The following is a 26706-nucleotide window of genomic DNA, read 5'->3' as shown; positions in this document are numbered from 1 at the left end:
TCAAGCTTTGTTTTCCATTTTTGAGAATAATGTCTTGATTCTTCAATTTCATAGACAACCAGGAGAAGACTCAAAAATGTTGGTATGTGATGCCTGTGATAAGGGCTATCACACCTTCTGTCTCCAGCCAGCCATGGATTCTCTTCCCTCAGACCCATGGAAATGCAGAGTAAGTCACATTTGTCATTTACGTCTGTACAAAGAGATCCCCTTACCCTGGAAACTTACTGTGAAAACACGTTCACTTACTTTTTGGAGACTGTCAGACAATCATAACATGTTTTTACTTAAAAGAGAGGTAGCTTCATGTGGTGCCTTGATCATTTCGTTTACGCTTTCTCCCCATTACCTGTATTTTGCCAGAGGTGTCGTGTATGTACGGAGTGTGGTGTCCGTGGACTGGTGCTGCCAGGTCTGGCCCAGTGGTTTGACAACTACGCCGTGTGTGAGGGCTGCCAGCATCACCGCAGCTCTATGTGTGGCGTGTGCAGCAGAGCTGCCAACCCATCTGTCGCTCTGCAGTGCTGCAGCATGTGCCACAGGTTAATTCAGTGTGCAAACGCAATAGCATTCATTGGAAGTTGTTGTCATATGTGGGCTTGACGCTCATGTTGTCATAAAATATTCCATCTTGATGATTTCTTTTACTGTTTTAGGTGGGTGCACAGTGAGTGTGCTTTACCGGGGGAGCTTCCAGAAGCCAAGTGCATTTGCCTGCTTTGCAAAGAGGATCATGAGCAGCAGCCTGCCACTCAAGCATACACAGCAGAGACACAAACCAGAGAAGCATCTGAGGAGACTGAAGGACATGTGCATTTGGTGGAGATGACAATCCAAACTGATGCAGATATGATGACAGAAGAGCAGAAAGACTTATCTGAGGTAACATCAAGACAGAGAGGCACATCAGTGATGGGTCAGACTGAAGCCAAGGTTGACAAAGAAACACCCATGGAGTTGGGTAAGTCTGAGTCAGACACAACATAAGACAAGACTTACAAGATATTCTAGTTATGAATTTTATTGGACTAGTAAAACAGTGTCTTGTTTATGTCTGAGGAGTGCCTTTGTAAGTTAATTTCTTTTGGCTTCAGGGGTGGAGGCTGCAGTTGTTGAGACAACAGACACTGGGGACACAACCATGGAGGAGGAGCCACAGGTAGCAAAAGAAGAATCAACTTCTGAGGTACCCGCTGCTCCACTTGAGTCTACAGGTAAACTCAGAACCCACTGTGGACATGCATATTTGAAAATGAACACAAAGAAGTACTTTATCATTTGTATGACGGTGTGCCGTAACTAATGATAGATTTGTAAATGATAACACTAATAACCATGCATTCCTTATTCTCAGATGTAGAATGTGCAACAACAGAACAGGGAGCCTCTTGTCTACCTGCTGACGAAGAGAGAGCAGAAGAGGCAGTCAGCCAGGTGACCCGAGCTGCCCCATCCCAGGACTCCATAGCAGAGACACAGTCTAACAAGCCTACAGCAGAACCAACACCAGTGTCAGAGCAGGACCCTGAAAATATGGAGGTGGAGAAGCAGGAGGCCACTCCCTCAGTGGAACAAGAAGTATCACCAGAGTTATTAAAGAGTGGATCTGACGGTGTGCCTATGACAGAACCATTCAGTAAGACTCCACCAAAGTTACCAGCTTCTTCTGCCTCTGTGGTCATAACAGAGCATCTACCCATGTCTGATCAGCAGGAGAGAAGTCCATGCCAGGACCCCCAGTCTCCTCTGTCTTTATCAGTAGACACACAAGAGGCCCTCTCTGCTGTGGACATGGAGGGGAGGCTACTACCTCACTCTGAAGAGGAGGAGGAAGAAGAGGATGATGAGAACTTGAGAGGAGAAGGGCATATTGTGGACATAAAGCAGGAACTGCTCGAGCGAGAGGTTAAGCCAGAATTGCTGCTGGACGAGATGTCCATTATGAGCCATGGAGATGAGAGCAGCAGTGGCTTTCTGGGCTCTCCTGGAGAACCCGATCCTCAGCTCTCCATGGAGTTCGGCCTTATACCTACTGGCCGCTCACACACAGATAACCTGCTCACTGAGACTGATGACTCGCTTCCCTTCGAACCCCTCAGAAGCGACAGAGAGAAGGTGAAACGCAGAGGATCCCCAGGCCGCTCACGGGTCAAACAGGTGAGGTCACAATGTACAAACATACGTGTTTGAGTGATTATGTTTCAACAGCCGACATTTTCGTTCAACTCTTGTTTTTGCTTTTAAGATGTCGATGTCACGTTGTCACAATGTGACTTTACATTAAAATGTTTTTTTCCTCTGCTTGTAGGGGAGAAGCAATAGTTTCCCTGGGAAGCGTAGACCTCGAGGGGGTGGTGGAGGGAGAGGGCGTGGTGGGAGGTCACGCCTCAAAGCCATGGCCTCCTGCATTGATGCCTTCTTGGTGAGATGTACTTTATATACCATTCAGATGGCATGTAATTCTTTCACTTTTATGTGGTCATAATTACCATTTCTCATTTGATTACATATTTTTGCTATGTCGTTCGTTCCCTTGTCCACAGCTAAGCATGACTACAGACACTGGAATAAATAAGGAGGAAGATGATGAGGAAGATGACACCATGCAGAACACAGTGGTTCTTTTCTCAAACACTGATAAATTTGTCCTGCTCCAGGTATAGCTCTTGTTGTAGTTTGACATTTTCAGTTTTCCTGTGGCGTTTCTTGTACCAAGAACCACAGTTGTCACTCTTAAATACAATGCAAACACACTCTGTGTTTCCTCTGTTTTATTTCTTCTCATGTTCTCTCTGTTTTCAGGATATGTGTGTTGTGTGTGGCAGTTTTGGAAAGGGTATGGAGGGGCAGTTACTGGCTTGTGCTCAGTGCGCGCAGTGTTACCATCCTTACTGTGTGAACAGCAAAGTAAGCACAGTGTTATCCTTTGATCTTTTTTTTTTTTCATCTCTGTACTTTGTTAATCCAGGTAAATCCAAACTGATTTCTTTTGTAGATCACCAAGACGATGCTCCGGAAGGGCTGGCGCTGTTTGGAATGTATTGTGTGCGAGGTGTGTGGAAAGGCTTCTGACCCTTCCCGTCTGCTGCTGTGTGATGACTGTGATGTCAGCTATCACACCTACTGCTTGGACCCGCCCCTGCACACCGTACCCAAGGGTGGTTGGAAGTGCAAATGGTAAAAAAAAAAAAAAAAAAAGATAAACTCAAGGAGCACAAAGCTTCGTTCAGCCTTGTAACTTTGAATGGGGTCAAATGGAAATGAATACATGTACATTTGCATATTATGTAAAACACTCATGCCCCAGCCTTGCATTGGCAATTCAGAGGCCTATCTCTCTGCCTCTTGCTTCTGTAGCAACAAAAAGATGTTACACCACTCAAATCGGCATCTGTATTTTTTTAATCTTGCATATTAGCTGTAGAATTGTTACAGTGTGCTTCACTTCTTCTGTGTAGGTGTGTGTGCTGCGTACAATGTGGTTCCAACTCACCGGGTTTCCACTGTGAGTGGCAGAACAACTACACCCACTGTGGCCCCTGTGCCAGCCTCGTCACCTGTCCAGTATGCAGAGAGAACTTCATGGAGGAGGAGCTGCTGCTGCAGTGTCAGCACTGCGATCGGTGGGTGCTGCTCATTAGAACTACATATGCACAAATCCAGACACAGAAACTGAGGAATTCATTAGACTGCAACTAATGAAGACTAGCGGGGAATGGATTATTTATGTATTTTTCATATCATGAATTATTCCATAAGATCTTTGATTTGCTGTGTGATTTGTTATGAAAAGTACGCGAATCAATGCATTTCTGTGTGCCTGTGCAGATGGGTGCATGCTGTCTGTGAGAGTCTGTACACAGAGGATGAGGTGGAACAAGCTTCTGATGAGGGCTTTGCATGCACATCCTGCACCCCATATGTTCCAAAACCTGTGGGTAAGTCTCAGGGTGACACTATTTTAAAACTGAAGACATGAAGACTATGGTTACAAAAATATTCATGGTCATTCTTGTACGTACTGATGACATTATTTTCTTTGCTTTTTCCACTTGCTTTTTGCCATTGTTCACAGTAGTAGAGTCAGCCATTATGGCTTCAATAAAGATCAAAGAGCCAGGTTAGTGGATTTTGCTTTTTCTTAGTTTTTATCATAAGCACATTCTGCATTGTTATCTTTTGTTTGTTTGATTGTAGGTCACTTAGAATTTGCAATTGTCACTTTACAGAGCCCCAGTTCTACCGGTTGGAGGGTGTATGGCTGACAGAATCAGGAATGTCCCTGCTTCGCAGCATCTCCATGTCTCCCCTGCATAAGAGACGGCAGCGTCGCTCCCGTCTTGGCAACTTGTGTTGTGAAGGAGGTTCTGATGGAATGGACCTGAGGGAGGTTGAAGGAGAAGGAGATGATGGAAAAGGTTGGCACACTGTTCGCTCATCCATTTGGTGTATGAACAGTTTTTAGGAGTGTTTTGGCCTTTAATGCAACAATTTATGCAAACTCAATGTTATCTTGTATATCTAGGCTGTGGGGAGCCCATGGACTGTGACTCTAAGATGGAGAACCCTGGGAGCCCTGACAGAGAAGGTGGTGTTGAGAGGGATATGGGTGCAGAGGGAGGCGCCGAAGGCATGGCTGACTGCGAGGGTCTCAAAGGGGGAGCAGAGGAGACAGATGACGGCAAAAAAAGAAAGCGGAAACCCTACAGGCCTGGTAAGCTCCCACAATTTCACGAAATAACTCAGAAAAGCCCAAAGTACTTGTAAATAATTTATGAATATTTTGTTAATAAATTGCAATAGGAATTGGAGGCTTCATGGTGCGACAAAGGAAGTGTCACACACGAATGAAGAAAGAATTTTTTGCCCAGCTGGCTGGAGAGACTACGTTAGATGGACATCCAATAGAGAGAACCATTGAGGAAGGTTAGTGACAACACTGACTATTAATTTCATCCAATATTTCAATGTTATAATAAAGTTATTCCATAATTCTCATATTTTTCATCACAGAAAGTAGTGGTTCCTAAGTGGGGAGGGGGCTCAGTGCTTTAGGGCAATGTTTGTCAATCCTGGTCCTGGGGCACCGTTACCTTGCATATTTTAGATGTTTCCCTGCTCCCAGCGTCATAAGAACCAGTTCTGAGAGAAAAATGTAGTTAAAAAGTATGAAAGTAAAAGTAGTGGTTTGATCCCTCTGACTGATATATTATCATATATGACATCATTAGATTAATAATACAGAAGCATCTGTTTGTAACCAGCATGTTACTGTTGTAGCTGCTGGAGGTGGAGCTAGTTTCAACTACTTTATATATAGTAGATCATATAGTTGACCATAAATAAGCTTAAAAGAGCTGGCAGCAGGTGTCCTGAATCCATGAAAGAAACAGAAATGTTGTTTTCCTTTTCCACTGCAGCAAAAGTAAACTGTTTCATTAATTGCTATGAAAAATGAGCCATTGTTGGATGTTTAAATGTTTCAAAATAAAAGACCAAAATGTTATTTTCTACCTTTTTTTGTTTCTGCTGTACCAAAAACATCAAATTGTGACCCCAAAACTGAGGTAAATACTGAAATATGAATTTTGTGTACTGTCACACCCCTAATTACAGCTACAGAATATGGGACCTTCTGCTTATGGTCTCTCATCTCTGAGGCCCTAAGGTTTTGAGATCGACATTTAGGGGTGTGACGGTATGGATTTTTTCTTACCACGGTGAAAAAGCAACATATCCCTGTGGTTTGGCAGCTAATCATCACGTCCCTACTGACATTAGCCTTGTGTGAAAAATTATCCCCTCATTCAATTTAGTGAGGCTACTCTGTTGACACAGTGGGGGTGCCAATGCAAAGGGATCAGGCAAAAAAATGCTGGGTCATTCTGCAAAAGAGTCAAAGTTGTCTGAACTTGTGCTGGTAGCAACATGCCCCCACCAAAACAGCCCTTTGCATTTTTTAAGGCAAGGCTGTTTTCTGTCTGAATGCCCAGTCATCATCCTTCACCAGTGGCAGCGTGGCCCTATTTTTTTTGTGAATATTATGAATTAAGGAAACAAAATTTCATGGTTTCATGTCCATAGGACCTCACCCTGATATTGATAACATTATGGATCCCAAACCAGTGGAAGGTGAGGAACAGGCCAAGAAACGTCGGGGCCGGAAGAAGAGCAAACTTGAGGACATGTTTCCAGCTTATCTCCAGGTTTGTGGTCTCTCTATGCAGTCTATGCTTTAAATGGTTTTGAAATTTCTGGTATCAAGTGATATAATGTTCATATCTTAAATGTTTGTAATTCACATGCAGGAGGCTTTCTTTGGAAAGACACTTATAGACTTGAGTAAGAAAGCTGTGATGATACCCCCTGGGCAGAGGCCAGGCACATGCCTAGTCCGACCTTCATTACCAGCACCGTCAGGGGTCAAAACTACTTCCCCAGAGAGTAAGAACACTAACTTGATCTGTGAATTATGAAAACTTTGCAAATAATATGTTATACTGGGTGTGGAAAAGGGGAATACATTGTGTATAACCTTTGTGCTTCTCTCACTAGCTGAGGCCAAGGATTGTGTGGTGGAAGACAATTTTCCTGTCAAGCAAGAAGGGGGTGAGGCCCCCCAGGCTCAGGGAGAAGGTGCAGGTGAGTGTCTGTATGGAAACTGATGCAACTGGTTTATTGTAATGGCATTTAGGTAATTACAGGTTGGATTCAAAGTACATTCAAAGTACATTTTCTTTTAGGAGTTTCTGCACCATCCTCATCACTCAAGGACCAGGTATCAACTGATCTTCACGACTCTGATGCAGAAAAAAGTGAAGGTAATCCCCCTGAGAGGATACTTTGGCATACAGTTTGCAACATTAAGTTAGGGAAAGATTTAATATCTGATGTTACATGCCTTACATGCTGTTGTCCTTCCATGGAAGGTCTTCCACAAGGGGTGGAGAGTCAGGACTCTGAGCAGTTCTTCCGAAAGGTTCTGGGAGTGTCAGACGGCTCCTCTTTGGGGGGCATGAAGCCCATCTTGGAGGGCAGTAAGGGAGAACTCAATCGTAGCACTTTGCCACAGAGAGCTCTCCTCTCAGGTGTGTAGAAGGGGATGCTTGTAGATCATATGAAAACCTTTTTGAAGTTCAAAACTCTGTTTGTTGTATGGTTGAGGATTTTGTAAGGACTAGGTATGCAAGTGAGATTCAGAGATTCAAGTGAAGTTCAGCTTGGGATTCTTACATGGAAAATCTCTTGCAGGGTCTCTGCCCTCAGCTGGAATGATGGATGCCTTTCCTGGCCTCTCTCAGTCACCGTTCTTTGACATGCGGTAGGACTAATATAGAATTTTCTTTGAATGTTTCTGAATTAAAATGGACTGTTGTTCCTGACATTGACACGTGTAAGCCCTTTGTTAAGACAGTACCCTATCACATGGTTTACAGGGACCGAGGAGGGCTGTTCAGTCCAGATGGGGGTGAGGAGAGCCCCTGGGCTACTCCCTCAACTCCAGCAACTCCCTCCTCCCCACCAACCCCCACTGAGACCGAGGGTGATGGGTTGTCATACAATCAGCGCAGTCTCCAGCGCTGGGAGAAAGATGAGGAGCTGGGAGAACTCTCAACCATTTCCCCTGTGCTTTATGCCAATACCAACTTTCCCACCCTCAAACAGGACTACCCAGGTGAGTGTGGAAGAATTACTATACGAACATGTCCAACCTATTATTAGAACAAACAGTCATGCTTTTTCAAAGTATAGGTTTATATCACGGTTGGATATTTAGCAGCTGTTTCATGTTTCCCCTGTCAGACTGGGCTAGTCGCTGTAAGCAAATCATGAAGATCTGGAGGAAGGTGTCAGCTGCTGACAAGGTTCCATATCTGGTAGGTTCTCTCTCTTTTTTTTTTTTTTGTAAGTCTTCCAAAGATGGATTTATATTAACTTCACACTTTCCTGCAGTTCTTTTGTAACACAATTTCCTAAAATGTAGTCAGTGACGGCAGGTACTTTTGGTTTTTCTGTGTTTGGTCATATTCTCCCTAGAGGCTTATGGTACTACTACTTTTACCTCTATGTGGAAAGCCTCAAGGGATAAATGGATAAATACAGAAAACTGACTCAAACTCAACTCAAATTTGAAATGTCTGTTACATTGACATCATCACTGGTGGGTACTGCTTATTTAGAACTCCAATGAGAAATTGGGCATTAGGATTATCCAGGTTCAGCCTACACAATGTATGATGTTTTTGCCATTGAACAAAACTATGATTATTTTTTGTTACAGATAAAATACTTTTCAGTTTCTCGACATTTTTATCTTAATATCTAATTTCTTTCTGTAGCAAAAGGCCAAAGATAACCGAGCAGCTCAGAGGATCAACAAGGCACAGAAGGTGAGTTTTGTATTGTCAAGCTGAATGAAAGGTACCAAATTAGAGTCCTGCACGGCTGTTCATGTTTCCTCTGTACTCCCCTCTTCTCACAGCAGGCAGAGAGTCAGGTGTGCAGGCCAGTCAAGACGGAGCCAGGGCGTGTGAAGGGAGAACGGCCCAGTTTACACCTCCAGATCCCTCCACCTTCAGGCTCTACGTCCATCTCTTCCCAGCCCAGCTCTGCAGGAAGCCCATTTCCCTTCCCTCCAGATTCAGGATCATCCTCTGTCTTTTTCTCAGATGGACCTGTTAAGACCCCGGGGTCAGCTGAAATCCGGACAGATCCCTTGGCTAAGCTTCCTCCTCAGTCACCCCATTCTCACTCCCACCCAACCACACCCTACTCCTATGCTGGGGCCAGCCCCTTACAGGCCTCTTCCTCAGGTTATTCCGCTTCCGGCCCACAGGGTCCTCCTCAGGGACGGCCAGCCAGTCTTGGCCCCTTTGACATGCAACCAGGAACTCCTGGAACCCCTAGACGGGCTCAGCAGGTTGACCCCTACTTCAGATCACAGCTGCAGCAGCAACAGGGTCATTTACCGCAATCACAGCAAGGCTCTCAGGAGTCCCTAGGACCTCCAGAAAGTCCTCATTCAAGAGGTGCTGGGCTTGGGGAGTCGCCTATCTTCTCGCCACCCCACAATTCCCACTATGGAGAACCTTTCAGAACCCAGCAAGGGATGGGACGGCCAGAATATGGTTCATCCCCATCACCCTCGGCAGTGGCGTCCTCACCTGCGAGCACAGGGCAGTACAGGGCTGATATGAGTGCACCTTCTCCTCGCTCCTCTGCAGTTGGAAGACCTGACTTAGCCACTGGCTCCCCTGCTGGGATGCTGGACTCTGGGGATGGTTTATTCAAGGCACCTATGACACCACGAATGCACCAAGGGGAGGGTGGGACACTTCATCCTGGAGCTTCCCCTAGCCACCACTCTGATGGCTACAGGCAGTCTCCCTCTCACTCTTTCTCTGACCCTCACACTCAGTCACCATTAACTCCAAGACCGCAGTCAGGTGATAATTGTTCTCTTGGGCCCCAGAGACACCCTGTAGCTCAACAGGAACTGTGCCCTAGAGTCCCCTCCAGCCCACAGTCCCAGGGCAGCTCTCAGTCTCCCCACACTCCTGGTGGCCTCTCCAATGATGCTTACTCTGTCCAGTCTCCTGCCACCCCTCGTTTCCAGTCTCCAGACAATTGTTCTCAGCCACCTTCAAGACCACAATCTAGAGACCCTTTTATCCACAAACCACCTCGTCCCATTTCTGTTGCCCCAGAGGGAAATACAAGTTACAAAGGCTCACCTCATCCTAACCAGCCACCTCCACCCCATCCCACCAACAGTTCCATAGGGGATCCTCTCTCTGGTAAACTGTCAGCACCTCCTCCTTTCAGCCGCAGCCCCAGCACGGGAGGCTTTCAGATAACCCAACAGCAGAGTCAGATGGTCCAGGGTCAGCTACAGCAACCACACCCACAAACTCAACAGACTACAGGGGCAGACAGCTTCAGCTCTAAGGGGCCACCTCCTTCTGGATCTCAAGAACTACCAGCTGTCCGCCCTCCAGAAACACCTCATCAGCCAGCTTTGCCGGGCACTCAAGAAATGCCTGACATTTCAGCAGTGCAGGACCCTGCATTAGTGGGCCTTAGCCCCTCTGAGCTGGAGAAGCACAGACAGGTATCAAAGTATTAGCCAAGGGACAATCATTCTGTGCAACATCTAGATGTTTTGCTAATCAATATCTTTTGTGTTCTTTAGCGCCAGAAACTAAGGGAATTCTTAATCAGACAACAAATGCAAAGAAACTCCATTAGACAAGAAAAGGAGGCGGCTGCTGCTGCTGCTGGCAGCGCGTCCCCTGGCTGGTCTGGAGGAGAGATGGGTGCCTTTCAACAAGACAAGACCCACAGAGCACCACCACCTTATCCACAGGTACACACATTGGGCCTCATTCACAAACAGTGTGTACGCACAAATCTGTGCTTAAATTGTGTGTAGGAATGTTTTAAGCACAAACCTGGGGTTCATCAATATGTGCTTACCTGAATTTGTTCTTTCTCTGTGAATAAATTTAGAACTGCCGTAGACCATGCATATGCACAAATCATGAACATCCTACGGTCTTAAAAAATGATATAGTCATTATTTATTCAATATAAACTGTACATTACAACAACAATTATTTAAAGAATGATTGGGCCTAAATATGCAACATTTAAAAGTGTGAAATTGCTAATAATACACTTACTTTAGTAATTGTAAAATTAGAGGCTAAGATATTGTAATCCATAAATAATCATTATAAATGTAATGAAATTATTAATATATTAAAATTGTCCTGTTCCCACTTTTAGATGACAGTAGCTTATATATCGGAATTTCCATATTTCAACGTGACAGCGATTAATTTCCCCCATCAGATTTGGCCATAATATATGTAGCTGGTTAACCAGCAGCCTGTTCAGTGTCCTCACAGACAGTTCAGTAGTGGCATAGGGAAGGGTGCTCTGCTTTCACTACATCATGGTCTGTTGTGGACAGAGATGAAACATGATGTGCACCCGGCGCAGCAGTAGAGATTTATTTAGATCAATTCAACAGATCTACACATTTACCAACTTTTTATTTTGTTACGGACGCAGTTGTGCAACAGGTATACAGGCTGTGTTCACAATCAGGCTCCAAACGGTTGTACTAATGACATATTTACCTGCCAAATCTGCCTTTTCTGGCTTCTACTTCTGAGCGGTGAAGTTTTTGTACATTTTTATCATCACGGCCCTCTTTACAATGCATGACAGCTCTCTCCACTGCTGCACTGCTCCAACAGAGCTTTCCTTATATAGAGAAATGGGGGTGTGGTAGTATGTTAATTACTAATAACAGGCCTGTCAATTTAGAATGATTCTGATTCATTAACATACGCACGGTGGTAAGAACAAAGTTGGCCGATGTGCACGTGTCATGAATCTGATGGTAATTTTGCATGCACACTTATTTTGTGCGCCAAGTAAGAACATTTCTATGCACATATTGGTGAATGAGGCAGATTGAGTGATATGACATAAACCTTACAAATGCAACATCTTGACAACAGTGTGATGTAGCAATTAGGAAGATGTCTTTGTATGGCCAGTGTAAAATCCCAGCAGGTATGTGCTGAAGAGTTGATGAAAAAGAAACTGAACGACTTAATTAAAGTTACAGTTGCACCATTCTGTTCTGTTGTGCTCCTCCACCGTCCCATCACTCAGAGAACTCTGTAGTTTCTCATCTCAGGCTCCACAGAAGAGGAATGAAATCATGCCCATCTTCCACTGCAGGCTAAAAACCCACCTTTTCAGATAACAAAAAATGAATGAAATGTATTGCTCACACTGTACAAATGCTGTTCGATCTCTCTGATGATCAGTGCAAGTTAAATGACAAAGTATTACAAATAAAAGGAATGGTGCATTTACGTCTATTTGCTGTTTTTACTTCCTTTAGGATCGTGTTGCTGTTACTACTGCTGGAGCTCAGGCTTCTGTGGTAGGGAAGATGCCCATGGCTGTTGGAGGCATGGAGGACAAGCTAATTCGCCCACCACCTACAGGAACCCCTGCCATCATGGATCCTAGTGCACTAAGGTAAGCAATTAATTTTAGTAGAATCACAATTGGTGTGAAATAGTAAAACTTTGACCATGGTCTGGGTGAATACTTGATTCTGATTGCCTGCAGGGTGTCCGTTAATTTCTGATAATGGACACCTACTAAGTAGTTCCAGTGAAACTGTCTGTTCACCGTTCTAAATGAATTCACTGGCTAAAATGAGTAACCATAGCAGCAGGGACGCAGTCAAAGCTTCCGTTTACAATTTATTGCAACATGTTAATAAACTAAGCTAATGAACAACATTCCATTGCATAAGAACCTTATAGGATAGTAATGATTGTTCCAGGTATTAGTCAAACCCCCAGGTGTTACCAGTGAAACTGAGTTATGGCTTATGAAAAACTTCATTCCTGATAATGGTTACCTTGTCGAGCATTATCCCTTACTTGGTTCGTCTTCCACATTTAGAAATTTTCCCCCCACTGAGGTGTGTTCAGACAGACGGCAAAGCAAATTTTTGCCTTGTGCCATTTGTGCAAATTTTACAGCTGGACAGTTTGTGTTAATTCACACCAAATGGCCAATGTACTGACTTTATAGATGTTAGCTGTAAGACAGCTAGCAATGGATACACTGACATTGTATGTGGTAGTGTGCCTGTGTGTGTTTGAATAATTAGTACCTTAATTTAGTCCCAGCCCTTACATCCACAAAACCTGTAACATATAAACACTATTTAAAATCTCCCTCCATTCAAAAATGCATTTTACTTGTTACTTCACTTGGATGGTTGAGTTTCACTGTGCAGAGTTTCAGTATAAGACAGACATTATTCAAAAGAAAGTATTTTATATGTTTCAAACATTTCTGGAGGGGATCTTTAAATTGAAATCATTTTCTTTTATGCTTCTCTGTCTTTCAGGCCGTCAGGGCCCACCAAACCTCAGGGCATGTTTGCCCGTCCACCATTCCCTCCTCAGTGGCAGGGCCAAGCTCCAGGTCCAAGGAGGTTCCCTCAGCCTGGCATGGAAGCTATGGGTGTAAGGCACAATCTCAACCCTGCTGTCAACATCCAGGGTATGGAGGGTGTGGCCAATCCCCACACCATGATACCGGGACATGGTGGAGAGACTATGCAGCCAATGGGTCAAGGACCCCCACCACAGTTCATTGAACTGAGACACAACTCACAGAGGTTACCCCTGCGACCCCAGTTTATGCCTCGTGGACCCCAGCCCAGACCACGTCTCTTTGTCACACAACAAGAGATGGCAGCACCTTATGTACAGCAGCATCCTATAGCTCAAGCTGTTGGCATTCAAGCAGAGGGGGGCAGTGACTCACAGTTGGGGTTACAGCAGGGTGGACTGTCAGTCTTATTGCCTCAGCAGTCTGCAGGCCCAGTAACACAACAGCCCCACCACCTGCAGCCTCAGGCAGCTACTTTGACTCCCAACACTCCTAGCTCTGAGCAGCATCAACTTCCACAACCAAGCCTAGTCACAGAACCCCAGCCTGCCACAGTAGAAAACAGTGAGGAACTGCCAGAGCCTGACCTTGAGGGACTTGGGGATGCCCCAGGGGATGGGGGTGTGGAGGATGAGGATGATTTGGCTCTTGACTTGGACCCAGACAAAGGAGATGATGACTTAGGAAACCTAGACAATCTTGAAACCAATGATCCACATCTAGATGATTTGCTTAACAGTGATGAGTTTGACTTGCTGGCTTACACCGACCCTGAACTCGACCAAGGAGACCCTAAAGATGTCTTCTCAGATCAGCTGCGGTTGGTAGAAGCAGAAAGTGAAACACCTTCATCTTCCTCTGGATCTGTACTTGTTAAAGTGGAAGGGAAGCCCAAGGTGGAACCAGGGCAAAAGTCTCTCTCAGCAACGCCTGCCACTGCAGGTGGGTCAGCTACCCAACTGCCCTCGGTAGAAATTGCAGATATCTCCAAAGTCAAAGTAGAAGACCGAGGTCTGACCCCTCAGCTCCAGCCAGGACAGACTGTTGTGAAAGATGAAATGGGAGAAGCGGTGTCCATGCTTCTTGGTGGGACCACACCATCAGCTAAGCCTGCACAACCAGAAAACCAGTCAGCTTCACTCAATTCTGTTCGATTAGGGGGAATCCCATACCCTCTGCCAAGTCAAGCTGATCCATCGCCTTTTCCTACAGCTGCTCCACATACAGATATTGGTGATGATCCTCTGGGGCTACCTGATGTAGGGGGACAGCACTCGCCTGCTGTAGATTTGGCAAAGGTAGAGAGCTCTTTGGATGGTGAACTGCCTCTTCTAATACAAGATCTGCTGGAGCACGAGAAGAAGGAACTGCAAAAGCAACAACAGCAGCAACAGCTTAACTCTCTCCACCAGGGAGGCATGGCACCTCATTTTCCTGGCCTCCCAAGTCAACAACCGAACCCGCAGGCACCTGGGCAGATAATGCTACCACACCACCGCCCACCTGCCCAAGGAATGATGGCTCAACCAGGGATGGTACCCCGTGCTCCACACATGTTGCAGCAGCAGCAGCAGCAGCAAAGGCTTATGGGTCCTGGAATGGCACCCCCACCTCACATGGCCATGGCCCAACAGCAAGCCATGATGAGAATGGGGCAACCAGGGATCCATACAGGTCTCAGTCATCAACAGCAGCCACAACCAGTGGTTAAACAGTCACCTCTGGCCAACAATTTCTTCCCAGATAAAGGTAAGCACCGTGGCTTGTCATTAATCTATGTAATGATGTTCTAATCATACCATATCAACAGATGTCTTATTCTTTTATCGTAGATTTAGACAAATTTGCTACTGATGACATCATGGATCCCATTGCCAAGGCAAAGATGGTGGCACTTAAGGGTATCAAGAGAGTGTTGGGTGGTCCCCCTGGCATTAACAGGTACTTTTTGTTGTGTAAAGATTCTATACATAAGTTGGACATTTTCCTTTCAATTTCAGTCAGTGTCCAATTTTTCATTTTCTATTCAACAATTTTTGGTTCATTTTTGATATCCATACAAAAACCTGAATGGAAATGACAGAAATTTGTTTAAAAATATTCACTTTCTTCATCTGTAAACACAACATGAGCACATTGCTGCAACCCAGCAAAGCATATGTTCACTCCACATATAAGACTAAGAACAGAAAATAAAAAGAGGGATGCTGACAAAAATGCCACATGGCCAGTCATTCATGAAAATGAATGTTTACCAAGTCATTAGTGAAAACAAAGCAAGTTCTGTAGGAAGAGGGGCTCAATGTTTGAAAGAGTTGGAGTACTGATTTTGGGGATCAACTACTTTCCCTGTTATCTGGTGACCTTTGCAAGAATGTCTTAGTGGTAGCTTGGTATGATGGCAGATGTTAAAAACAGGAAGTTTTGCTTAGTGTAGATGTTGACACCCACAGTGATAATACATTTTGCCACCAAACAATACCTTGTTAAAGGCTCTGCATATACAGGCTGTTTAGCCACCTATGTTGTATAAATACAGACAGGTCAACTTGTAACCATTACATCCATGCACTTATAGCAGTTCATCATTTTGGACCTCTTTTCATTTTCACTTGCTTTTCCAATATTTTTCTCATAGAATCACAGAATTAGCAAAGCCTGCATTTCCAGTGTAATGCAGTCCAGTAAGATATGACTCAATTGAATCAACTCCTCTCAACATGTTGATAACACAATCACTATTTTTTTCAGTTACAAAATTAGGATTACCTGAGTCATTATTGCCACACTTCCCCAAGACAGAGTAAGCAAATGTAGTGTTGTGCACCCCTGAAAAACTGCACTGGTGTTCTTTTAATATTGTAGCATTGTTACATGCTGTTCAAAACATAAGCATAAAACTAACAAATGGAGACACATGCACATATTTTATAAAATATCAACAAACAAAAATGCAAATTAGCAACATTTGGATGAAAACTTTGTGTAACTTGAGAGACACTACAAGATCTGCAGTGTTACTGGCATAACTGTTTGCTAGGAATTATTTTTAAAAATGCATATCTCCTCTTCCAAAAGGAGTTAAGCCAGTATGCAGCAGTGTGACAGTTGTAATGTCTAGTGTCTGATTTCATCACAAGAATCCGCTAGGTAGTGGTAACACCATAGTAATTTGCTACTTTTTTGCACAGTGGTTTCAAAATTACATACCCTTATAGACGATTGTTCAGTACACTGCAGGTATTGTTATACATTATATGTTTCGCTCTCTCTCCAGGCAACAAGTTTCTCTGCTTGCTCAGAGGCTGGCCTCTGCTCCAGGCACAGATCCAGGTCAACTTTCATCTGGACCTCCAAAGGTATGCGGTCTTGCTTTTCAGAAGTGATACATTAAATTTAATTTAATGTATTATGTGGCTGATTTATTTAAATGCTTTCTTTTTGTGTTCAGGAGGGCGAAACAAGTGATCCCACCCAGTCAAGACCTAATCCTCCCCAGTTTGTGCAAGGAATCATCAGTATGTTCTACCAGTGCTGACTCTCATTGGAAATATATTTGGTTATTTGGAAGATGTTATATTGCTGCCCCCTTAAGCATGCCATGTGGATGTTTTAAGTTATCCTCTTTTGTTACAGATGACGCAGAACAGCACCAATACGAAGAATGGCTTCTTCATACCCAGCAGTTACTCCAGATGCAGTTAAAATTTTTGGAGGAACAGATTGGAGTTCATCGCAAATCACGCAAGGCACTGTGTGCTAAGCAACGCACTGCTAAGAAAGCTGGCAGGGAGTTTGCTGAGGCAGATGCGGAGAAACTCAAGTTGGTGACAGAAGAGCAGAGCAAAATTCAGAAACAGCTTGATCAGGTGTGTAGATTTTGGAGAATCTGATTAGTTGCAGAAAATTTCATGACATGTTAACCAACTTGTCCACAGCAAAAATACATGGCATCTTGATATGCAAATTCATGTCTGTACATAATTATTCTCTTTAGGTACGCAAGCAGCAGAAGGAGCACACCAATCTCATTGCAGAGTACAGAAGCAAGCAGCAGCAGCATCAGCAAGGCTCAGGACTTCTTACCCCAGGTCATTCTGCACAGGGTGGCCCCCCTCACATGTTTCCCAAGATGCCCGGCCAGATGATGATGGGCCAACAGGGGACGCCAGTAATGGGCCAGCACCCTGGCATGGTGCCCCAAGGTGGAATGCCTGTCAGAATGCCCCAAGGGCAGCCCTTTATTGGAGCAGCCCAACCCCAGCTCCCTGCAGCTCTTGCAGCCAGTGGTGCCAGGGCCCCGGGTCCTCCTGGAGCTCCAACAGGATTCTTCCCACAGGGGCCTGCAATGCAGGGTGCGGACCCCAGGCTTCTCCAAGAAAGACAGCATCAACATAGGATGCAGATGGCGAAGCTCCAGCAACAGCAGCAGCAACAGCAGGTGATGATGGGCCAGCAACCGATGCCACACCCAAGTCAACAGTCTGCCTTAATTGCTCAGCCACAGTCTGGTGTGATGGGGAACCCACTTATTGCCCAACAACAAGCAAACACTCAACAGGGGATGCTAGCCAACCAGGCCAACCAGCAGAGCATGGTGCAGGTTCCACAAGGAATGGTTGGAGGCCAGTCTGTTGGTCCACAGCCACAGAACCTTATAGGAGGCCAACCCATAAACCATGCTCAAGCCATGATGGCAGCTCAACCAGGAATTATGGGGAACCAGCCAGTTGCACCTCCACAACAACAGAGGCCTCAGCTGATCATGGGTCAGCAGGGAATGGTTGGATCTCCAGGTCATCCTGGCCTTAGGGGTCCCCAGGCTCAGTTGACTCCACAACAACAGAACATTCTGGCCCAACGCATGCTTGCTTCTCAGCAGCAGCAGCAACAGCAGAAGAATTTGGCCCACCTTCAGCAGCAGCAGATGGCACAGCAAAGACAACCAACACAATTGATCAGTCAATCCAACCAAGAACAAGGACGGCTGTCCCAACCTTCTACGCCACAGATGGGTTCCTCACCTTCAGCAGGAAGTATCACACCCCAGCCACAGGGAGCTATGGACAGCCAAAACTCAGGCCCCAAAGAGGGTGGGATTCTCAGTCCAGATACAAGAACATCACCACAGCAAAGTGGACCATCCACTCCCAATCAGTTGTCCCAACTAGGCTCTGCAAATGATCATCAAACTGACTTGGGTCGACAGCAATTACAACAACAGCAGCAGCAGCATCAAAACCAGATTTATATGGCCCAGCAACAACAGTCAAATCCTCAGTCTGAGCAACAATCAGGTTTGGTTGCAAACCAACAAACTGGTGTTCTTCAGCAACAGCAGCAACAGCTTCCACTCACTCTCCAGAGGCAAGGTTCACTTAGTGCTGACAAGCCCAATTTGATGACTATTAAAGAGGAAGGAAAACCAATTGATTTCTTAGTTCAGCAGCAACAACAAACTGTTCAGAATGCCATGCAGCAGTCACAAGATCCCAGCATCCAGCCGCAGATCATAGGCCAGAACCATCCTGGACAGCCACAGACTGTTGTGATGGGCCATAGTCCACAACAGCAAGCCCTCATGGCCCAGCAGCAAAAACAACAGGCCATGATGGGCATGATTCGAGCCCAGCAGCAAGGGATGATGGCACAGAGGCCTGGGGTTCCACCTGGACAGATCCGCACCCCTATCAACATCCAGGCTATTATTGCTCAGAATCCTCAGCTCCGCAATCTTCCCCCAAACCAGCAGATACAGCATATCCAGGCTATGATTGCCCAGAGGCAGCTCCAGCAAGGACAGATGCTGCGGATGTCAATGGGTCAAGGCCAGCACAGTCAGTTGAGACCTCACATGCCACCTGGACAGGTGCCGCAAGTTGGGCAGCAGATGCCAAGGATGGAAGGCCAACAGATGCCGTATGGAGCCATGGGGAAGCCAGGAACAGTGGGCACTCAGCAACAGTCAGTCATGTTGGGCCAACAACCTGGTGTTGCTCCTCAGATACAGCAGGGGATGATGGTTCCTGGGCAACAACAGCCGCAAGTAGGAGAGATGATGCAGCAACATATTATGAGAGGTCAAGTACCAGTGCCACGATCCCCCATGGATCAGGGTCGTATGGTAAGGCCAACATCTCCACGCCAGCCATTAGCCAACTCGCCTGGGGATCCACAACGGCACGCATTTAACCAGGCTATGGGGATGCGTCCACCCACTCCCAACCAGAACCAACAACAAGCTCTAATGGCAGCTGCAGCAGGCCGCATGCAGGGTTCCCCATCCAATGCATATTCTCCAAGAGGTCCGTTTGGCATGAGCCCAGCCCACCCAGCCTCACCCCATTCATCCCATGTCTCTTCACCTTCCATGGCTGACAGTAGGGCTGGAAGGGGGAGTCCATACAGCCAAGTCAAGGCATCTCCACTCAGGTCACCTGGAGCCAAGAGTCCAATTGATTGTCCAGGACTGAAAGTAGAAACTCAGACCTCAGGCAATGAAACATGTCAGGCAGCCTCAGTTATTCCTAATGGGCCACAGAAAGGACTGAATGTTCAGCAACAGTCACAGCAGGTTAAAGAGAGCCATGTTCTTCAAACACAACATGGCTCTAGAGAGGGGGATATCTGCAAGATGACCCTGCAGAACATTAAACAGGAACCAAGGGAGGTTCGGTGTGATGGTGCGGGAGAGGGTTCTGAGGATTCTGGGGCTATAAAGCGAGAAGTAACAGGTGACATGGTTTCTTCTGGGAACAACGCTTGCTTTATTAATGCTGGAAACATGGCTGGAGACCCTGGGACTCAAGGCACTAGATCTGAGACTGGACAGCAACTACTACAGAAACTCCTGAGAACCAAGAACCTTCAGGTTGTTGCTCAGAGGCCTTCTGAAGGCATCCACAATGAGATTAATGGCCACATCAACAGCAAACTAGCAATGCTGGAGCAAAAACTTCAAGGGACTCCACGCAACATGGAGGTATGTTGTATTTTACTGCATTCATTCTTTTTGTCCTCATCATGATGTTGTAAGTGGGGAAAGAACCTCTCATTTATTTTCTCGACTCTTACAGGATTTGCAGTCTATAACAAAAAGGGCTCCTGTACAAAAGCCAAAGCGCACTAATAAGGCAGCTGGAGACCGTGGGCCTAACTCACGGAAAAAGAATAAGAAGGAAGAAGTTGGAAAAAGTGCTGAAGCCCTGATAAAGCAACTCAAACAGGTAAATGGATGGCAAAAAAAATAATGTCTTAAATGATATATGACATTGGGTTTTTGAAGAGTGTTTCATTATTCCACATCATGTAGACTAATGGACATTTACCTTTCAGGGTCTCTCTCTGCTGCCCCTAATGGAACCTTCCATCACTGCTAGTCTGGATCTTTTTGCCCCTTTTGGAAGCAGCCCAGCCAATGGAAAAGCCCAACTCAAAGGATCCTTTGGAAATGCAATGCTGGACAATATCCCAGACTACTATTCTCAGTTACTCACTAAGGTATAACTAAGCTGCAACATGTACCCATGGTTAACTGTTGCAGGCTGTGACAATATTTGGTTATTCATTAATGCTACTTCCACAGCAAAGTTGTTTTAAGAGCATATTGTTTTGTGCCCTCACAGAGTAATCTCAGCAACCCACCAACACCACCATCCTCCCTCCCACCTACGCCTCCGCCTTCTGTACAGCACAAGCTGCTCAATGGAGTGACTCCTGGGGAGGAGTTGTCTGAGGGTCAGAAAGACACTGAGCCAGCAGAAGCGCCAATGGGTAAACACTGGGGGATTTGGCATGAAATTAATGTTTGTCCTGAATATTTGTCTAAAATCTATCTGCAGTTGTGCAGTAATTGGGGTTCCTCCTAATATTCTACAATTTCCCCTGCAGAATCTGTTACAGAAGAGGTGAAGAGTGTAGACATTCTAGCAGCTCTCCCCACCCCACCACATAACCAGAACGAGGACATCAGGTACGACAGGAGAAGTGTCCGAGTTCTTTGTCAACCACAATACATGGATTTGTTGTTGCTGAGTGGCTATGAACGTAGGAAATGTCTTTTTGACAGGATGGAGAGTGACGATGAGGATGCCCCAGAAAGCATCATCCCGGCATCATCCCCTGAGAGTAATGTAGGAGATGAAACCCCACGCTTCCCTCACCTGAGGGAGCCTAAAGAGGAGGATACAGAGAGAGCAATATCCCCCATCATCCCCCTCATTCCTCGCACTGCCATCCCAGGTGAAAATTGCAATAATTTTACATGTGCTCTCTATAAACAGCAACATTCTTCAGACATATGAGCATGTTAAAGAGAAATCTATTCTGAACATGATTCTGATGCGTTATGTTTTACTACTGCAGTCTTAAGTAATTTTACCATTAAATCGATTTATATTGCTGACATGAAACTGACATTAATAAAGATGAATTTTCACATTTTGTTCTCTTTTAGCATTCCCAGAAAGCAAACCATTTGAAGGAGCTGACAGCAAGGCAGTTTCCACATCCAACCACTGGGACAAGGCCAAAAGTAACGAGGTGTCTGTTACCTTCACATTGTCCTCCGCTGCAGCCAAGGTACTAAGCCATGATATAATCGCACCCTGTTTAACTTTTCTTTATCTTCATCCAAAGGTGACAAAAACTTGAACTGACTTTTTTTTTTCCAGAAACTGAACCATGTGATGATGGCCATGGCCCAGCTACTCAAGATAAGGATGCCAGGTTCTTATGAGGTGACTTTCCCTCCCCCAAACCCTGACATGCCTGGAGTGGATGGGCCTGGGAAAGGACCCAGCCAGTCAGGTATGCATTTATAAACTACTGTTAATTTGGATTCTCTGTTGTTCAATTAAGTTAGGATGTTTATTTTATACAGTACCAGTTTGGACACACCTTCCCATTCCCTTGAATGAGAAAGTGTGTCCAAACCTTTGACTGGTACTGTAGGTCACAACAAGATATGAATTTGACTCAGGACATTTTTCATGTCACCCTGCCACACCAAATCATACAGTTCTACTTGAAAATATATTGAAAGGAACAAAAGGTCAGTGTGTTGTTTGAGGTACCGGTGAGACAATGAAATATGATCAAAGTCAAGTTGGAGTTACAGATTAATGCATTTAAGGACTGATAGGAAGGCAAAACACTGCAAAGTGGGTTGTAAAACTAACGGACAAGATTTTACAACTCTGGAAAGTTATCACAGTGGCAACTGTTTTATCTTTTGTTGCAATGACCAGAGGTAAACAGTCAAACATGGCGTTCATGTTACAAAGTTTCCCACCAGGAGTGTGTGCTTGCACTTGTATGTGATTGGCCAATGCAACGTGACATCAGGATGCGTTCCGACAAAGGTTGATTCTAGTTAAATTTTTTGCTGGATGGCTGCTGCAGATTTTTGCTGAGCCTTATGCTGTCCCCACTCCCGCAGTGAAAACGCGCTGCTCCCATTCAAATGAATAGGAGGGCCGACATTTTCACACATTACTGGATTTGGTCTGAATGTGGCCATAGTCTTGTCCTTTTATAGCCTCATATAGATCGAAGCCTGTCAGTGACTACACTGCCAGGGACACACATGTACTTTATTAATCCATAAATAAAGACTAATGTTAAGATGTTCATGTTTTTCAGGGGCTCTGTGTGTGAAGGATGGCGCTTCACCCAGTCAGGATGAGTGGCTAAGGCAATTTGATGTGTCTTTACCAGGCTGTACATTGAAGAAACAGGTGGACATTCTGGCACTTATTAAACAGGTCAGTCATTACAAGGCTCTTGAGAACTGTGAATTACTGATCTCTCTTCTTCTTTTTTTTTTTTTAAGCATGTATTATACATTTGCGTTATATATTTCTTGAAAGCTGTATCTCATCTCATATGTGAATTTTTCTCAGGAATTCCCAGAGAATGAAGACAAACCAGTCCAGCACTGTTACACAACCAAGGTAAATGACTTGGATGTGCGCCACCTTCCAATTATACCAGTGGAGGAATCTCCACCCCCATCGCCGTCCCCTCCACATCCTTCCCCATCTGCCCCAGTTCCAACGAGTGACGTCGAACCTTCCAAAAAATCAGCTTCTCCATCCCCCTCACCCTCCAGTCCCGCCAATGTCCAGATCAAGACTGAGGCTGAACAGGATGTTGATCCTCCTACTGATGCTGTTCAACCAACTGATGTCACAGAGTCTGAAGTTGCTGCTTCAGAAACAGTCACTGATCCAGCAACTGCTTCTGCAGTTCCTGATCCTCCTCCTCAGACTGAAAATCATCTGAGTCCTGCTGCCAAGGAGGAGGAATCGGTCACTGATCCAGCACAACCTCCTAGAGATTCTCCCAGCACCATGGAGTCTTCCCCTAAGGCTGTCAAGCAGCGCAGGCCTCTGTCCCCTGATGAGGAGGTGATACTCCCCAAAGTGAAAAAATGGAAGGGGATTCGCTGGAAGCGTCTTCAGATTGTCATCACAATACGTAAGGGTGGGTCTAAGAAAGAGAGCAGCCGTGAGGTGGCTGAGCTGATGGAGCGCCTGCGCATTACTCTACGACCAGACAAGTTGCCTCGGGATAAACGTAAATGCTGCTTCTGCCACGAGGAAGGTGATGGAGCCACAGATGGGCCTGCACGCTTGCTTAACATTGATGTGGACCTGTGGGTGCACCTCAACTGTGCCCTGTGGTCCACAGAGGTATATGAGACGCAGGGGGGTGCCCTCATAAACGTAGAGGTGGCCCTGCGTCGTGGACTGCGGACTCTGTGTGCATACTGCCAGAAAACAGGTGCCACCAACAGCTGCAACAGACTGCGCTGCCCAAATGTCTACCACTTCGCCTGTGCAATTCGGGCACGCTGCATGTTCTTCAAGGACAAGACAATGTTGTGCACCCAGCATAAGCTGAAGGGCCCCAGTGAAGATGAACTCAGCACGTTTGCTGTTTTACGGCGTGTCTACATTGAGCGTGATGAGGTGAAGCAGATTGCCAGCATCTTACAGCGAGGTGACCGCATCCACCTTTTCCGTGTTGGCGGTCTCATCTTTCACGCTGTTGGCCAGTTGCTTCCCTCCCAAATGAGCAACTTCCATTCACCCACTGCCATCTTCCCTGTCGGGTATGAGGCCACACGCATCTACTGGAGCACGCGCGTGCCCAACAAGCGATGTCGCTACCGCTGCCGCATCAGCGAGGATGATAGTCATCCCCTGTTCGAGGTGCGTGTTCTGGAGCATGGCATGGAGGATTTACAGTACCGTGACACTACTCCAGAGGGTAAGACCTTATATACTGCTCCTACTCTAATGTAGTATGATATATCTCAGTTGTGGTCTACTGTGGTCTGTTTCTACTTATAATAACTCTTTTAACCGCTGACTGAATTAATTCACCATCTTTGTCTTTAGGGATCTGGGACCGGGTTGTTAAACAGGTGGCTAAACTCCGAGATGAATCATCCATGTTGAAGCTGTTCACTGAACATGTCAAGGGAGAGGAGATGTATGGCCTCACAGTTCATGCTGTCATGCGTATCACTGAGTCGGTAAGATTTTGCTAAGAATTAGCAGCAAGAAAAAGTCACTTTGTCTCCACGTTATAATTGTCATGTCTCCAGATTATAATTGAAGCCCCTTTACAAGCCAATACCCACACATACTACTGTGAGACTACTTGACATCTGCCTCTAATAGTCAACATAAACATGAGTATACAAATAGTTCCATTGTTAACAAAAAATAAAGTAAGTATGGGTACATAGCCACACATGTTGGCTATGATATAATGGGTCTACAAAGTGCACAATTAACATGATTTGTGTTACTTCGTTGCGTTTTAGTTGCCTGGAGTGGAGAACTGCCAGAACTACCTTTTCCGATACGGCCGTCACCCACTGATGGAGCTCCCTCTGATGATCAATCCCACTGGCTGTGCTCGCTCTGAGGCCAAGGTCGCCACACACTGCAAGAGGTAAGGCACAGTATGAAAATAACAGGGATGTGGAGGGAGGCTGAAACTTTTATTTCATTATGTTGGAAAAAGTAAGACACTCCCCCCAACCTTTTTTAAAGTCCCCCTCCACTCAAAAATGTGTTCTGCTTCTTGTTCTACAGTTGAATGTTTGAGCTTCACTGTGCAGAACGATGTATGTGCAGAGTTTGAAACTAGAAAGCTGTTTTTCACTTTCATCTGCTGAAAGTGGAAAGTTTCTCTGCTCACTGAAGATCTGATTTTAAGAGGTGGGCCTACAAGCAGGATTTGTGACATCACAAATAGTATGGAAGCCAATCGTGGTCCAATATTCAACTTGCACAAGTGTGATGTGGAAACTTGAAGCCTCCAGTGCACATACACTGAAAATGGACTAGGATCTTGTGTCCAGTAGTTTAACTTTTGAGATGAAATATATATTTGCTATTCACATATTCTGGGATTTTTAAAGAGGGAGATGATGTATATGTTATTTTAAGGATTTTAACAAGATAATTTTACTTTTTTTTGTGGAAAAACTATATTAGACACAAATAATTATTCAAAGTAGAGTATTTTATATACATCTTAAAATATGTCTGGAGGGATCTTTAACATTTTTATTGGACCCTCTCCTTGATTATGTAAAAACTGCACTTTCCTCACCCGAAATGATCTATTTATAATAATAATAATAATATAATATATAAATGTCCAACATAATACAATTGTTTTTAAAAACTATTTTATTGTTAATAAAAACATAATTAATCTCACATGAGAAGAATAAATTAAATCTGATATGAGAAAAAAGTTGAGACCCTCCCCTGTTCTCCCAAAAAAAGTCACACTACCCTCCCTTAAGCAAAAAGCAAAAAAATAACATAACTAATACCCACATACATTTTCTCCAGGCCTCACACCTTAAATAGCACCAGCGTGTCAAAGGCCTACCAGAGCACCTTCACTGGGGAGCTCAACACACCATACAGCAAGCAGTTTGTCCACTCCAAGTCCTCCCAGTATCGGCGCCTGAAGACTGAGTGGAAGAACAACGTGTATCTGGCACGATCCCGCATCCAGGGCCTGGGTCTGTACGCTGCAAAAGATCTGGAGAAGCACACCATGGTCATTGAGTACATCGGTACTGTCATACGCAATGAAGTGGCCAATCGCAGAGAGAAGATCTACGAGTCGCAGGTATGCCAATTAGACACTTGAAAGCAGAAAGTACACAAGCAGCATTTCTTGAGGTATGCACAAAAAAACCAAAAGGAGAAAAAATCTTTCAGCGTTGGGACCAACAAGGTATTTATGTTTGCGAAAAATTAAAATTTTAAGTATACATTAACCTTTTTCTGTTGTCTTCCTCTAACTTAGAACCGTGGGATCTACATGTTCCGCATCAACAACGAGCAGGTGATTGATGCCACTCTGACCGGTGGCCCAGCTCGGTAAGTACTGATTTGGTATTGGTTGCCCTAATAGTAATCCGTTATGTGTGTGGGGGTTTTGTTTGTACTTTATTTTTTTTAACTCGCCTTTTATTCCTCTCCTCTCCAGCTACGTCAACCATTCCTGTGCCCCCAACTGTGTTGCAGAGGTTGTAACATTTGACAAAGAAGACAAGATTATCATCATTTCCAGTCGCAGGATCCCCAAGGGAGAAGAGGTGCAGTGCATTAAAACACTGACAACTACTCACTCTTACACATCCTCTTAATTTTGCTACTTTTTGTA

The 26706-nt window shown here is 45.1% G+C and overlaps 1 protein-coding gene across 5 annotated transcripts in view; it reads left to right on the top strand.

The window, feature by feature from the left end:
• The window catches only part of kmt2d (lysine (K)-specific methyltransferase 2D), a 37251-nt gene that overhangs the window by 7490 nt on the left and 3055 nt on the right, over positions 1-26706 (top strand). For 4 of the 5 annotated variants that reach the window (XM_044352503.1, XM_044352501.1, XM_044352500.1 and 1 more), the window contains exons 8-54: positions 55-169; positions 364-542; positions 657-961; positions 1095-1214; positions 1355-2157; positions 2309-2422; positions 2544-2657; positions 2803-2907; positions 2996-3177; positions 3459-3623; positions 3829-3938; positions 4076-4120; positions 4230-4418; positions 4526-4714; positions 4804-4926; positions 6085-6206; positions 6309-6444; positions 6556-6642; positions 6744-6821; positions 6930-7088; positions 7252-7321; positions 7437-7675; positions 7804-7877; positions 8340-8390; positions 8483-10111; positions 10193-10366; positions 11924-12063; positions 12953-14748; positions 14832-14940; positions 16277-16358; positions 16451-16517; positions 16636-16868; positions 16997-19981; positions 20076-20225; positions 20335-20499; positions 20625-20772; positions 20890-20971; positions 21068-21240; positions 21455-21579; positions 21672-21807; positions 22642-22763; positions 22902-24273; positions 24405-24541; positions 24836-24966; positions 25881-26166; positions 26347-26420; positions 26530-26638. In XM_044352503.1, coding sequence (XP_044208438.1) covers positions 55-169; positions 364-542; positions 657-961; positions 1095-1214; positions 1355-2157; positions 2309-2422; positions 2544-2657; positions 2803-2907; positions 2996-3177; positions 3459-3623; positions 3829-3938; positions 4076-4120; positions 4230-4418; positions 4526-4714; positions 4804-4926; positions 6085-6206; positions 6309-6444; positions 6556-6642; positions 6744-6821; positions 6930-7088; positions 7252-7321; positions 7437-7675; positions 7804-7877; positions 8340-8390; positions 8483-10111; positions 10193-10366; positions 11924-12063; positions 12953-14748; positions 14832-14940; positions 16277-16358; positions 16451-16517; positions 16636-16868; positions 16997-19981; positions 20076-20225; positions 20335-20499; positions 20625-20772; positions 20890-20971; positions 21068-21240; positions 21455-21579; positions 21672-21807; positions 22642-22763; positions 22902-24273; positions 24405-24541; positions 24836-24966; positions 25881-26166; positions 26347-26420; positions 26530-26638 — 14299 coding nt within the window. The remainder of the gene's footprint in view (positions 1-54; positions 170-363; positions 543-656; positions 962-1094; positions 1215-1354; positions 2158-2308; positions 2423-2543; positions 2658-2802; positions 2908-2995; positions 3178-3458; positions 3624-3828; positions 3939-4075; positions 4121-4229; positions 4419-4525; positions 4715-4803; positions 4927-6084; positions 6207-6308; positions 6445-6555; positions 6643-6743; positions 6822-6929; positions 7089-7251; positions 7322-7436; positions 7676-7803; positions 7878-8339; positions 8391-8482; positions 10112-10192; positions 10367-11923; positions 12064-12952; positions 14749-14831; positions 14941-16276; positions 16359-16450; positions 16518-16635; positions 16869-16996; positions 19982-20075; positions 20226-20334; positions 20500-20624; positions 20773-20889; positions 20972-21067; positions 21241-21454; positions 21580-21671; positions 21808-22641; positions 22764-22901; positions 24274-24404; positions 24542-24835; positions 24967-25880; positions 26167-26346; positions 26421-26529; positions 26639-26706) is intronic. The other variant, XM_044352504.1, reaches the window with a different exon arrangement.

Source organism: Thunnus albacares, chromosome 5 (assembly GCF_914725855.1).
Source record: "Thunnus albacares chromosome 5, fThuAlb1.1, whole genome shotgun sequence".
In the NCBI taxonomy this organism is placed as follows: Eukaryota; Metazoa; Chordata; class Actinopteri; order Scombriformes; family Scombridae; genus Thunnus; species Thunnus albacares.
The sequence above is the reverse complement of the archived record's forward strand: the minus strand, read 5'-3'. Positions and strand labels throughout refer to the sequence as shown.